Source organism: Jaculus jaculus, chromosome 9 (assembly GCF_020740685.1).
Source record: "Jaculus jaculus isolate mJacJac1 chromosome 9, mJacJac1.mat.Y.cur, whole genome shotgun sequence".
In the NCBI taxonomy this organism is placed as follows: Eukaryota; Metazoa; Chordata; class Mammalia; order Rodentia; family Dipodidae; genus Jaculus; species Jaculus jaculus.
This window is the reverse complement of record NC_059110.1, coordinates 96,472,449-96,485,496: the sequence shown is the minus strand read 5'-3', so window position 1 is coordinate 96,485,496 and position 13,048 is coordinate 96,472,449. Positions and strand designations below refer to the sequence as shown.

At 51.5% G+C, this 13,048-nt stretch overlaps 1 protein-coding gene across 6 annotated transcripts in view; it reads right to left on the bottom strand.

Annotated features, from left to right (window-relative positions):
- Positions 1 to 1,672: 1,672 nt before the first annotated feature.
- Tbx4 (T-box transcription factor 4) overlaps positions 1,673 to 13,048 on the bottom strand; it is a 34,979-nt gene continuing 23,603 nt past the window's right edge. For 3 of the 6 annotated variants that reach the window (XM_045159628.1, XM_045159630.1, XM_045159633.1), the window contains 5 exons: positions 7,053 to 7,205; positions 6,064 to 6,152; positions 5,730 to 5,962; positions 5,540 to 5,617; positions 1,673 to 3,801 (listed from right to left, as the gene is read on the bottom strand). In XM_045159628.1, coding sequence (XP_045015563.1) covers positions 3,182 to 3,801; positions 5,540 to 5,617; positions 5,730 to 5,962; positions 6,064 to 6,152; positions 7,053 to 7,205 — 1,173 coding nt within the window. In that variant the 3' untranslated portion in view covers positions 1,673 to 3,181. The remainder of the gene's footprint in view (positions 3,802 to 5,539; positions 5,618 to 5,729; positions 5,963 to 6,063; positions 6,153 to 7,052; positions 7,206 to 13,048) is intronic. The other 3 variants (XM_045159631.1, XM_045159632.1, XM_004664527.2) reach the window with 3 other exon arrangements.

Genomic DNA, 13,048 nt, shown 5'->3' with positions numbered 1-13,048 from the left:
ATGTTGTAAGATAAGACACTGCAAGGCTGGGCTGCTACTCCTCCAGCAGGCTCCATTAGAGGGGCCAGCAGAGGCCTCTTGACCCCCAGGCCCTGCTGGGGCTGGAAGTTGGGTTTTTTGGTTTTTGGTTTTTTTTTTTTTTTTTCTTTAACAATTTGTCAGTCTGACCAAGATTCTCTTTTCCTTTTCCCTTCTGTTGGTGAGGGTCCTTAGGTGGCTGAGCTGTGCAGAGAGGTCTGGCCCTGGGATGGGCGTGGAATGCCGGAGGCTGCATGCTCAGGGCCACATAGCTGAGCGGTAATCGGCTATTTTCCCTTCTCAGGCAGGGCACAGCCGAAGCAGACACTTGTCATGTGGCAGGCTTCTGGGCTGATGATGTATGACCTGCTGGCGTTACTGAATGGTGCCCTTTGTTCCACGAGATCCCATGTGCCCCCTTTTTATTGAGTTGTTGATTCAGAGGGGCAGGAAAGTTCCAGAAATCCCACTGCAGGCCAGGCTCTTGCCATGCCCAGGTGGGGCAGCCCGGGGAACCTCAAGCTTTCCACAAAGTCAGTGGGAAGCTGTGAGCTGCCTCCAGGCAAAATACCCTTTCAAGGAGCAACTTGCTTTACCTCAGACTCAGCCAGCACACACCTAGTCCTCTACCTGGGTTCTAGAAGGCATGGAGAGATTGCAGACGGGATACTGTGTACACCAAGGGAAGAGCAGAGCGGCAGTGAGAGGAAGAGCCAGCCACTGCCCCTGCCCCAGAACCAAACTTAGTTAAGATTTTTTTTTTTTTTTCCCTGTGGCCTACAAGCCCAGGGCAGGCGCCAACAGGTAAAGAGGAAGGAGGTCAGCCTCCTGCTGTTCAGAAAGATGCCCAGCCAGAAGGCACCCAAGAGCCATGAGAAGGGCCTGGGCAACAGGTGCCACGAGTGGCTCTTCAGCCAGCGAAAAGTCTCCTCTTAGTCCTGGTGGGAGAGGGCTTCAAAGGTACCCCTCCTCCTGCATGTCTTCCCCTGGGTTTCCAGACCAGCCTTCAGTGGAGACTGTGGACAAGGTGGGGAGCAGCTCTGGGGCTCAAGCCCTGAAGGCACGGGAGAGGGGTGCTGCAAAGAGAGAGAGAGCTTACAGCACCTTCCTTCTAATGGGATGAGCCCACACCGGATTTCATCTCCCCCTTTTCTCTCTCCATCCTGAAATCAAGCTTCAGGGACCTGGCAGAGGAGGAAGAGAGGGAGGGGCTTTGCCAGGGCTCAGTGCATCCTCCCTAGGGTGAGGGTGGCTGATGAACTACTCAGCCGGCTGCTCAGAAAGCCCCAGGCCCTAGCTCCAGCTCACTCTTCAGTTCCTTTCCTGAAGCACGTGCACAAATGCCACCAAGGAGTCTCTACTTAAGACCACTTCCTCCAAATTATATGGTTAGGTTGACTGCTCAGGGGGAAGAGAGTCTTTTTTGCTGGCTGTCCTGCCCTTCTGGGGTCTTTCTGGGACACATTCCAGGGTCATGAGACCAAAGGGATTTCTAAACTTACTTCATGTTGAGCTCAGAGGCTCCATGGCACAAATGCCCAGAGGCACTGAGGGCCCCATTTGGCACTTGAGAAAAAAAAATATGCACAAAAAGAGGGAGAGACCACTGCAGAGCCAAGAAATGACAAGCCAGTAATAAAGAACCACCACACACTTCACAGTTGTAAGATGGCTTTATGTTCCGATATGTAAAATAAAATGTCCATGCTATATAACAAAACACTTGAAGTTCCATATCGCCTGTTTGCTAAAGTGTTTTCTAATAAAGCTTTATCTGTAGTGTGTGTTTATATAATATATAATATATATGTTTAATCTAAACCATTCTTAGTTTTTAACATCAGACATGTAATAAAAATTTAAATAGATGTCTTTCCAAATATTCCCTCCAGCATTCATTTTTATTAAGTTTATTCATTTTTTAAAAAGCAAAGCTGATTTGACATGTGGCCCGCATTTGTGAGATATAGATATATTTATTTATATATTTATTTATATAATATATAAATAGCTATTCGGCATGCAAAGAGTTTAGTGATTTCCCAAATGTGACTCCGAGTTCACACCAGCCGCCCCGATGGTCTGGTGACATTCAATACAAAAGAACAAACCGAGGAGTACCAGGTTTCCCTGTTCCAGAATTATCTGCTCCTCAGAGGTTGAACACTAAATTTTCAGGATGAAATTTTTTTTTCTCTCAATTCTGTTTTATTTCTGCCGGCTTTCTTGCTCCAGAGGTGTGGCTTTTCTGGGAGCAGAATGGACCCGGGAGATGGATGACATCAGCTCTGATGAGGTCTCCGGGGAAGCGCTGCCAGGTGAGGTGTGTTTAAATGCTGGTCATGGGATGCAGATGGTGCCTGACAGGCTGAGTCTAGCATACCAAAGACAGACTGCATGTTGGGAACCAAGGGAGAAGGGCTCTGCACTTTATGACAAAACCTGAATGATGATAGAGATGCTATTGCGTGCATTTTCCCTTCATCTTGAAGGAAAACCAAATGCTTAATAAATACCCATGAGGTGGCATTTAGAACATGACTCTTTCTTTGTTCTTTTTTTTTTTTGAAAGTCATGCCTCAGACCTTGGAACTCAAGAACTGAGCTGCCACTCTGCTCTCAAAGCTCAGGTCATCTCACAGAATCTCCAGAAGCCAGAAGATGAGACCTACTGCTCCACACAGCAAGAGCAGCTCCCTTTGCAAGCAAAAGGCCAGGAACTCTAAGGTGTGAGCACAGGGACGGCCCCAGCAAAGGCAATCTGTCCCTGTGACAGAGATCTCACCTGGCCCCTGAGTAAGTGAGATTATATGTAACTCGTACGAGCCTTCCACTTCTATCCCACCAGTGCCAGTTAATGATGGACCCAGGTGCTGCAACCAAAATCACTTCTTAGATAATTGTTTTCTAAATTTCCCTTGTTATGGCCTCAGCTGTATGTCAGAAGACAAATGTTCTCCAGACACACATACACAAACACACACACACACACACACACACGCACACATGTATGTGCACGCATACACACACACACACACACACACACACACACACGCACACCTTTGAAATACCTCCCTGTGTTTCTTGGCAGTGCCGGCCAGCTGCAGAGGTTAATACTGGATTGACATGCTCCTGGGGCTGTCAAGGAGACGTGGCAGTCACGTCATCCATCAGTCCAGTTCTCCACCGTCCCCATTCCTGAATGATACTGTAAGGAAGACTCTCGGGTCAAGGAGAAGCTTTGCGAGTAGAGGAACTCATTGGCAGCGTTCAGGTGGGGCGAAGGGGGCTTCCTCTCACACACTGAGGGGAGACCACGCTCTCTGGGGAAAGAGGCAGCGGGACCCCTCTCCCGAACCTGAGACTGTGAGAGCTGATTGTACACACTGAAGTGGGCGTTTCCTGGCGGCTGAGAGCTTTGAGCCGAGATGGTGGGCAGCCGAGGCATCATAGTGGTGGCGGTGAAGTGGGTGGGGAAGGGCTGGTAGGGCACAGTCTCCATGGTCTGGACGCTGTAGCTAGTGTAAGGTGACACCGATGTCCACATATTACAGCTCAGTGGGGGTGGGGGCAAGTCATCCACCGCGGACACCCCGGCAATCTCAGGCCCAGAACCTGAGTACATACAGGCTTCCCTGGGGGTCACTTCACTGCAATAGGAGGGGCTCAGCATCTGCTGGTCATAGGGAGGGGGAGAACGGAAATAGTGATCGTCCCCCACTGAAGAGGGAGTTTCCAGATAGGATCTCTTGCAGGGTAAGTCCAGGTGGCGGGCACTGTCTGCTGGAAGACAAAGAAATGTTTAGGGAGGGCCTGGGGCCAGAGCGCCCCCTCTGCATGCCAGGACAGTCTACCCTTGTCACTCAGCACCCGCCCTGGCCCCATGTTGCCTGGCACTCCCAGAACCATTTTAATCAGCTACAGCTTTTATAGGGTGGCAGCGGCCAAGAAGTGGCCAGATTATGGGCTCCACTCAAAGGCTATGGGGGACTCCGCATCACTGGACACTGAGTGATGTGCCGCGCCAGGCAGCACACAGCTCTGATCCTCTGCCAGCCTGACTCTTGGGATGTTGAGAGGTCCTGGTGTATACTGGCATCCTTGGGCAAGGCCAGCCCTGGCCAAGGAAAGTGGAGGCTACTGCCAGGCTGAAGCAGGCCCAGCGACCACATGTGTTGGAACTAGCCAGCAAATTAATGCTGAGATGTTTCTGCCTGAACCTTCAGCTAGCCAGAGCAGCTCACAGGCAAGTTTTGCTGTTTTTAGAATTGGGATTTGGCCCTACTGTGTTCAAAGAAGATGTATGGGCCATCGTTACACTGATCCCAATGTAACAGTCTCTACAAAGTAAGCTGCAGATAGATTGTTTTTTCAGGCTGAGCAGATACTCTGTGGAAAGATGACACCAGCTGTCACAAATCATGTCTGTGTATCTTCACTGGAACCCATAACTATGAGGGCTTAACCCTCTTGAGTGGCACGTCCTCCCCTGGGACCCAAGGATGACCCAAGGCTTGAGGACTGGGGTAACAACCCTCTCAACAAATTTAACAACACTTCTCTGTGGCTTATCTTGGCGTCCCTCCTGTACTTTCTCTAGGGATTCATTCTGGGAGTTTTGTGTGTACACAGGGCCAGGCAGCCTGAGGAGGAGGGGCTGAGCGCAGAGCCTGTGCTCACCTCAGTCCTCTGGCCCCACTACAAACTACACCCTCCCTTGCTCCTCTTCCTCACCCAGATCTCTCCCACACACCCCCCCCATCCCTCTGCTCCCTGCACTAAGCTCTTGGACTTGGCAGGTGACCTAGTCAGCCAGGGTCAGAAAGGAGAAAAGGGCCAGGTAGTAAATATTTTAGGCTTTGTAGGTCATGTAGTATGTGTCACAATTACTCAGCTCCATTGTTTCACAACAGCAGCCACAGGCTAAACGTAAATACACGGGCATGGCTGCATGCCAACAAAGTTTTATTTATGGATGCTAAAATCTGAATTTCATATTATGTTCACATATCATGAAATACCTTGCCCCCACTTCCCCCCCCCCACAGCTATTTAAAAGCACAAAGCCAGCAGGCCAAATTTGATCCAAGAGCCACAGTGTGATGATTCCTACTCTAGATCCCCGGGTTCAAATAGGACTTGTCCTGGGGATACTTGGGGCTCTGCCATGCTAGTCTCCAGGAAGGGCTGAAAGGATATTTATTCTGGATTGCAAACAAAAGTCCCCAGACTCAATCCCAAGAGAATATCAGGGGCCTGGTGAGGTCTCCTGGAAGGGCAATGCCAGCCACCCTAATTCCACTTGTGGGAAAAATGGAGGCCTGGCAATAGAGCCCGGACATTCCGGTTCTCAGTTCACAAGCAGCCCGTACAGTCCTGCAGGTGGGGCAGAGAGCTCCGGACGCAAAGCTGTGTCCTCCCTGCTCTGGGGTTGAGGCTACCTTGACACATGGCAGTCCTGATCCGATTCCCTCCCACCTTCTAGCAGAGTGACCAGTGGGCTTTGTGACAGGGAGCTCACCCCATAGAGGCTCCCAAAGCAGTGACTGCAGAGTGACACCTGGGACTGGCCAACGTCTGGGGACACCAAGGCCAAGATCTGTGAGGATTCCAAAGGCCACATCAAAGTGAGAACCAACATGAGCAAAGGTGGCTCTGGGCCAGGCCCCAGCCCACAGGCTGGCTCTCATGTCCCAGCCCCATAGGATTACCTCGTCTCTTCAGGCAGTGGTAGAAGAGGCTGGAGTCCCTCTGTGTTGGGAAGGTGTTGAGGGGCAAGTCCTGTGGCTCTGCTGCAAACTGCATGTGAGCCCCATTCTCATACTGGTAGTGCTGCAATGCCTGGTGCGCCCCGTGCAGCGGGCTGACGTCCGGCTTGGCAGACAGCTGGCTGGAGACCAGCCTCTGCCTCATGATGCTCTTGGAGATCACGGGATACTCCTTGCTGGAGGGGTAGGGAGGGCAAGTGGAGAGGCAGGAAGAGAGTGAAGATGCTTCGAGGGTTCCCCGGTCTGCCCGTCCCACCCTTGGCAGGGGCAACCCCACCTCTGTAGCCGGGCCACACGCAGGTCACTGTCGTCACTGCCCCGGAATCCCTTGGCAAAAGGGTTGTTCTCAATTTTCAGCTGTGTGATCTGTCAGGAGAGGAAACGCAGTAGAGTTGCTTGAAGGAGAGATGGCAGGCTGGTCTACCCTCCTGCCCCAACCAAGGCACACTGAGAATTCAGGCAGGGACTAGAGAAGCTGCCCCCAAACCTTCAGCCGGCTGAGAGCCAAGCTGGGTCCCCCTTGCCAGTTACGATCGCCTCTGGTTCTCCTGGCTTCCTGGCTACTTACTGGCCCTTGTCTGTTTCTTCTGCTTCTAGTGACAGTTTCCTGCGTCTTTCGCCCCTGTCTGGCGTGACTGTCCCCTTGGGTTCTGAGTGACTGCTCTGAGTGCACATCTGACTTGGCCACTCTTTTGCCTATCATCGACCTCCATGCGCAGCTTTTCCCACGTGACCAGTCCCAAAAGTATGCAATGTGGGACACGCCATGAGATGGGTGTGGGCAAAGATGGGGAGGGGTGAGCAGTATGGGGAGGTGAGTCAGGCGTCGCCTCCTAACCTACTCCTCTTCTTGCTGGTCCAGAACCACACGTGGAGGACCTAACCCTCCCGCTCTAAAGCAGGCTCCATGCTCCCAGCTTCTAGTTAGGGGCCGTGGATCTGGTCTTCCACGCTCCCAGCTTCTAGTTAGGGGCCGTGGATCTGGTCTTCCATGCTCCCAGTTTCTAGTTAGGGGCCGTGGATCTGGTCTTCCATGCTCCCAGCTTCTAGTTAGGGGCCGTGGATCTGGTCTTCCATGGGCTAACTACCTTCACTTCCTGGCACAGCAACCATCCACGTGTCTAGTCTCCTTGTCTGTTCATGCCTCCACTCGCCCTAGCTCTAAGGGACACAGAGTCTGTGTCAGCCTCACCAAGGGACATGGGTGTGATGGGTGCTGTCACAGTGAGGCTGTGTGAGGCGGGGGAGGGAGGGGTTGTCATTTACCTTGTGGTTCTGGTAGGAGGTCACAGAGATGAAGGAGGTCTCTGGGAACACATGGGTGCAGAAGGCTGTATTTTTGGAGCCAAAAGCATTGTTCTCATCGGCCTTAACGATGTGCAGCCGTGGCTGGTACTTGTGCATGGAGTTGAGGATGATCTGGGAAAGAAGGCCTCATTCTGAGTCCCGGGTTCCACCCCCGGAGCCCTGGCCCTGTTCGGCTGGCTGTCCTCCTGAAAGCTCAGGACCACAGAGAGGGCCCAAAGCTTCCAAGTAAAGAACACTGAGGACCACCTGGCCTCTCTGCTCCAGCACAGGTGCCTGGCCTCAGCCTCCATGGTGTGACAGATTGTCTCACTGTGGCCATCAAGTACCCAAGAACCAGACTGGCCCGACCTTAACCAGCAACAGCAGACCTACTGTGAAAGTATCCTCCAGTGCACACCAGCCTTGTAAGATCCAGAATCAAAAAACAAAACAAACAGACAAAAAAAAAAACAAACAAAGAAGGGTAGATACAGAGGGCAAAGGTGACCTGGCGCTAGCCTCCAGGACAGCCCCCAGAATGGATCTCACCCCAAAGTTCCAGGCTCAGCTACAGCCCACCGAAGGGCTCCTGGGCAGATCCCACTCCAAGGCACCAGTCAATGGCAGCAAAATCCAAAGAGAACCAAGATGCATCAATACAAAAAAAAAAAAAAAAAAGATAGCCAACTGACTAGCTTGAGATAAGCCACCTCTAACACATCTGCCGGGACCCAGGAGACATCACAGAGGAAGCGAAACATGAGCACTGCTCTCACCGCTATCCTGACAACCTGCTCCAGGGAGACGGCAACAGACACTGAGGACACACAACACTCATCAAAGCAGAAACCAGAGGCTACAGAGAGCTCAACACCAAAGTAGACCTATGACATACCCACCAAGGCTCAAGGAATATTGTGGAAGAGAGGGAAATAAGACTGTTAAGAGCCACAGGGTGGGAAGCAGTATCCTGAGGCATTGCTGCCCCCACCCCCCAGAGACGGATTGATGTATTCATAACCCCATGGTGAATACCGAACTTCACTGAGGAGGGCCCTCAGTGGAACGGGGGTAGGAAAGAGGGGAATGGGACCAACACACAATTTGTTCATGTAAAAAAATTTATAATTCATAAGACAAAAAAAAGAATCCAAGCAAAATCTGTCATAACTGCAAAGCCCCAGTTAGTTCAGAGGGGAGAGGTCCTGAGCTGAAGTCCTTGGTGCTGCTGGCTCACTGTGTGATCTTATACACGTCACTTGCCTTCTCAGAGACTCATGTATGGGAACACAGCACACAGGTCACCCCTCAACCCCCACTCCAGACTGACTCCCAACATCCCTTCAGGCATGGCCTGCCTTTCTCAGAAGCCATGAGTGCTCAGACACCTCCTCCGCTCAAGTCTGTCAGTAACTGAGGGATTCTCTGAGGAAAATGTCCCTCTCAGTTTTTGCCACGCCATTCATTTAGCAAATGTGTCTCAGCCTTCATGCTGGGTATGTTGGGAGACCAGCTGCTTTCAGAGCTACGGAGGCCATTTCTAGCCTGAAGGATATTCCACATCAAGACAATGTTCTTAAAGCCATGCCAGGGAAGACTGGAATCCCCCGAGCCCTGAAGGGCCACACACGGGAGAGGCAGGTCACCCTCGCTGACCGAAGCTCAGGGAATGGCCTGGGATGCTTGGCCACCAAAAGGCTCCGGCAGAAACACACAGTAGTTGCTGCCCCAAACCTGCTTCATGGGACTGTGCCCCACGGTAGCGGCTACATCATGTGCCATTAAAATGTATTTTTTATCGTTGACATTTGCCAGATGCCCTCCATTGTGGAGGCAGGACCTGGAATTTGGGGCATTTTATCAGCTCTGCTACATCTGTTAACCCTTTGGTTTCTGTCCCCTATGCACTGCCCTGGGCTCCCATTTTCTTCAGAGCTCCTTTCTCAGCCCCTAGGTGCCCCTTCTAGGCTCCCAGGGGTCAGCTATTGCCTCTGTGGAGTGAAAGGTTTAACCCTTTGGTGACCACAGTGCCAGAGAAAGGAAAAAGTTAGACACTTCCTTAGAAAGCCTGACTGAAGTCTGAGTCTAGAAGGTTCTGCTCTCATTCTGCCCCAGAGATAAGAGCTAGCCCAGCGGAGGACAAGGTGAGCCAGAGGCTAGCTGAGGGCTTCGGTCTGTCTCCTCCTTGGCTCCAAAATTTGGCTGAGGTGGCTCTACCCAGCAGGAACAAGCCTTTTTGTGTTAGGTACTGGCCACCTCACTGGTCAGCCTAAGTGACAAGTACAGAATCCAGGGGAACCCCCCCCCCCAACAGAGAAACTCAGAGTGAGACTGACATAAGCCCTCCTCTGAGAAGCCTCAGTGCACATCCTTTCTCAGGGGCCTGGAACATTCCACCAGAGAGCACAGCTGGACCATGGGATGCACTTTTCAGGCCCTATCACCTGGCATGGTACACCAAGCCACAGGAGCGCACAGAAGACCTTAAGTCCCCAGAACACACAGCAAAGGGTGACCTGGGAGGCCACCCAGTTGTCTCCAGCAGTGCCCAGTTTCTTGCCTTTGTACTATTGTGTCCCCATTTTCCACTCGCTTTCTAGTCCTTTCTTCCCCCCCTTCTGTGAAAGCCCAGACCCTTCGGGAAGCCTCTTGGGCCCTAGGGCTGGCTCTGAACCCTCGGGCTACTTTGTCTTGGTTGTCTCTCTCTTGTCTTTTTAAACTACAAACTTCCCCAGGGCTAGGGTTGTGGTTGAAATCCCCCACCACCTTCAAAACAATAGTATTAAAAATAAATAAATAAATAAGCAGAAATAAAACTCCCCCCAAAGAAACAGTCCAACACTTTGTTCCTTCTGCGCCTCAGGCTTCTTGGTCTAGTGACTACAGAGTGGCCATAACTGCAGACCCTTGGTGGGAATGTCTGCAGGGCTTTTCTCCATAGGTTTTGCTTTGCTCAACAGAAACAAGTTGATCTGTACGGCATTTTTCAGGTCAAAAATTGAAATTGGGCCTGGAGGGATGGCTTAGCGGTTAAGGTGCTTGCCCACAAAGCCAAAGAACCCAGGTTTGATTCCCCACGATCCATGTAAGCCAAATGCACAAGGTGGCACATGCATCTGGAGTTTGTTTGCAGCAATGGAGGCCCTGGCATGCCCATTCTCTATCTCTCTCATAAATAGATAAGTTAAATTAAAATTGAACATGTGTGCTGTTTTTCTATGAGTCCTCACATGCAACAGCTCCCCAGATGTAGGTCCAGCCCCTGGTTCCTCTGACTCCCCTAAGGTGGCAGCACAAAAAAAGACACAGGACAGACTCCTCCACAGAGGCCGTAGGTACCAACACCCCAGAGAGACTGCTGGGCCTTAAGACAAACTACAGCAGAGCCCTAGCACAGGAACAGCTGGGCAATCACCAGCTGTCGAGTCAGAGCCCTGGGCACCATCACTGACCTCCCCTTCTGTTACCCATCTCCACTATGGCTCAATGACCAAGTGCTGAGTCTACCTAAGAAGCAGAAGTCGCTTCATCTCCTCCGCACACCCCGGGCCCCCCCTCCGGCAGCAGCGTCGTCCCCGTTTTTCACTTCCTCCCCATGTCCATGGATGTACCTCGTATCAGGTCACTCCACCGCTAAGAGCCCACTGGGCACCCGGGCAGATGGTACATTCCATGAGTGCAGGCCCGTTGTATTCTCTCTTCCTGCACCCACACTTCCCACTGCCTTCCCCTCTGGCCGCCTGGGATGAAAGCTAAACGCCTTAGGGCAGGAGACATCGTCTTTGATATCTGGTGCGGGGGAACTGCAAAACACACCTTCCAGGGGGCAGAGCCACACCGGCTGGTAGAGTCCTGCGTAGAGAAATTGCTGGTACAACACAAGACAGGGTAGGAGCCACAAGAGAAGTCAGGAAGAGCCCCAAAGCCTCCACGACCTCTATGTACCAACTGTAAGTCATGATCCCCTCCAGACGTCAGTCTTCAACTGGAAAGCGAGGTCCTCATCCTGGGATTCCCGAATACGCCTTCCCATGTGTGACAGTTTAGAACCAGCTTTCTAGAAGAAAGCTCCACACACCGAACCCACGCATATGCAGACTTGAACTGCAGCCCCATCAGCTGGGGGTGAAACCGGCTGGGTGACTCACACACCTGGCTTTGCTCGGAAGTTCAAGTACAAGGCCAGAGTCTCACATTTATATTAGCTGCAGCGTATATTGGCCCAAATGGGCAAGCCACGTCAACAACCCCATTACCCGACTGGTCCCCCGTCATCATCATTGTTCTGCCGAAATGGGATTCATTATGTCCTGGCCACAGTTCAGAAGCCTATTCTAACAACCGCAACCGTGCCAGACATCGCTGTCCTCGGGAGCTCACCATGGGGTGCTGTGCCACTGAGGCCTGGATTGGTCTCCGTTAGAGTCACAGAACGCTGGGGCACGGAGAGGCAGTGTGCACAGAGCATTCTCGTCAACACTGACTTTACAGATGAGGAACAGAAGGCCTAGAGTGGGAACGTGACTCAACCAAGGACACACAGCTCCTTGCAGGCAGTCCCCAGTGGATTCTAGACGGCCTTTGAGGGAGCACATCCTGCTGGCAGCAACACACTCCAGAGCTGACAATGAGGCATCAACCAAACATGGCAAGGGGCCCTGGGCCCCACAGGTTCTGCATCTACCACAGAACCCAACATATCTGGATGCTGGACCCATCAGTGGGCTTGATATCCATCTTGGGGACATATATATTAAAGCTAGATTTACTCAACATCATGATCTTACTAAAAATATTAACTTCTTGGGCTGGAGGGATGGCTTAGTGGTGAAGGCATTTGCCTGCAAAGCCAAAGGACCCAGGTTCAATTCCCCAGGACCCATGTAGGCCAAATGCACAAGAGGGTGCATGCGCCTGGAGTTTGTTTGCAGTGGCTGGAAGCCCTGGTGCACCCATTTTCTCTCTCTCCCTCTTTCTCTGTCAAATAAGTAAATAAAAATTACACACACACACACACACACACACACACACACACACATATAACTTTCTCTGTCACCCTCTTACCCTGACTACCCTGAAAAGAGGTTACAACAGAACTAGAATCTGCAGCTTTTTTATACCCATAATCCCAGGACTTGGGAGACTGAGGAAGGAGAATCACCATGAGTTTGAGGCCACCCTGAGCTACCTAGTAAGTTCCAAGTGAGCCTGGGCTGGAGTGGAACTTTGTCAAGAAAGAATGACAGACAGAGAAAGAAAGAGAGGGAGAGAAAGAAAGGAGAGAGGGAGAGGAGGGAAGGAGAACAGGAAAGAAAGGGTGAAACTCAGACATGTAAATGACTGGTTGAAATGCAAATCTGCCCTGTTCGGATTCAGGACTGAGTCAGGCAGCCCTTTGGCCCACTCAAGAAGTCTTGGCCAGATGGCTTTGAGCCTCACTCCCAGAACAGTAAACTGAGGTTCTCCCACAGAGCCCGGAACCTTGTGGCTTTTGAGCACAAAAACAGCAAGGACAGCCTAGGCTCAGGGAACATAGCTTTTGAGAGATGCCCTGTGCTGGATATTTTACATATATTATCATAATTAATCTTTTCTTATTTTGGTTTTCAAGGTAGAGTTTTGCTCTAGCCCAGGCTGACCTGGAATTCACTATTTAGTCTCAGGCTGTCCTCGAACTCACAGCAATCCCCCTACTTCTGCCTCCCGAGTGCTGAGATTAAAGGTGTGCACCACCATGCCCTTACAACGTTTGCATTGCTCCTATCTTCATGTTAACAGACCAGGGACTGAATGCCAGGGAAGAAGGCATTTGCCCAACTTCAGACAGCAGTCTGAGGCAGATGGGTGTGGACTGCCAAGTCTGCTTGCTTCATTGTACCTGGCCGAGGAGGATAGAGTTGCCAAAGCACTGGCAAGGGTTCAGCAGATACACAGCTGTAGGGGACCACAGAGCCCAGCAGAGGAAGTGCCTCCTC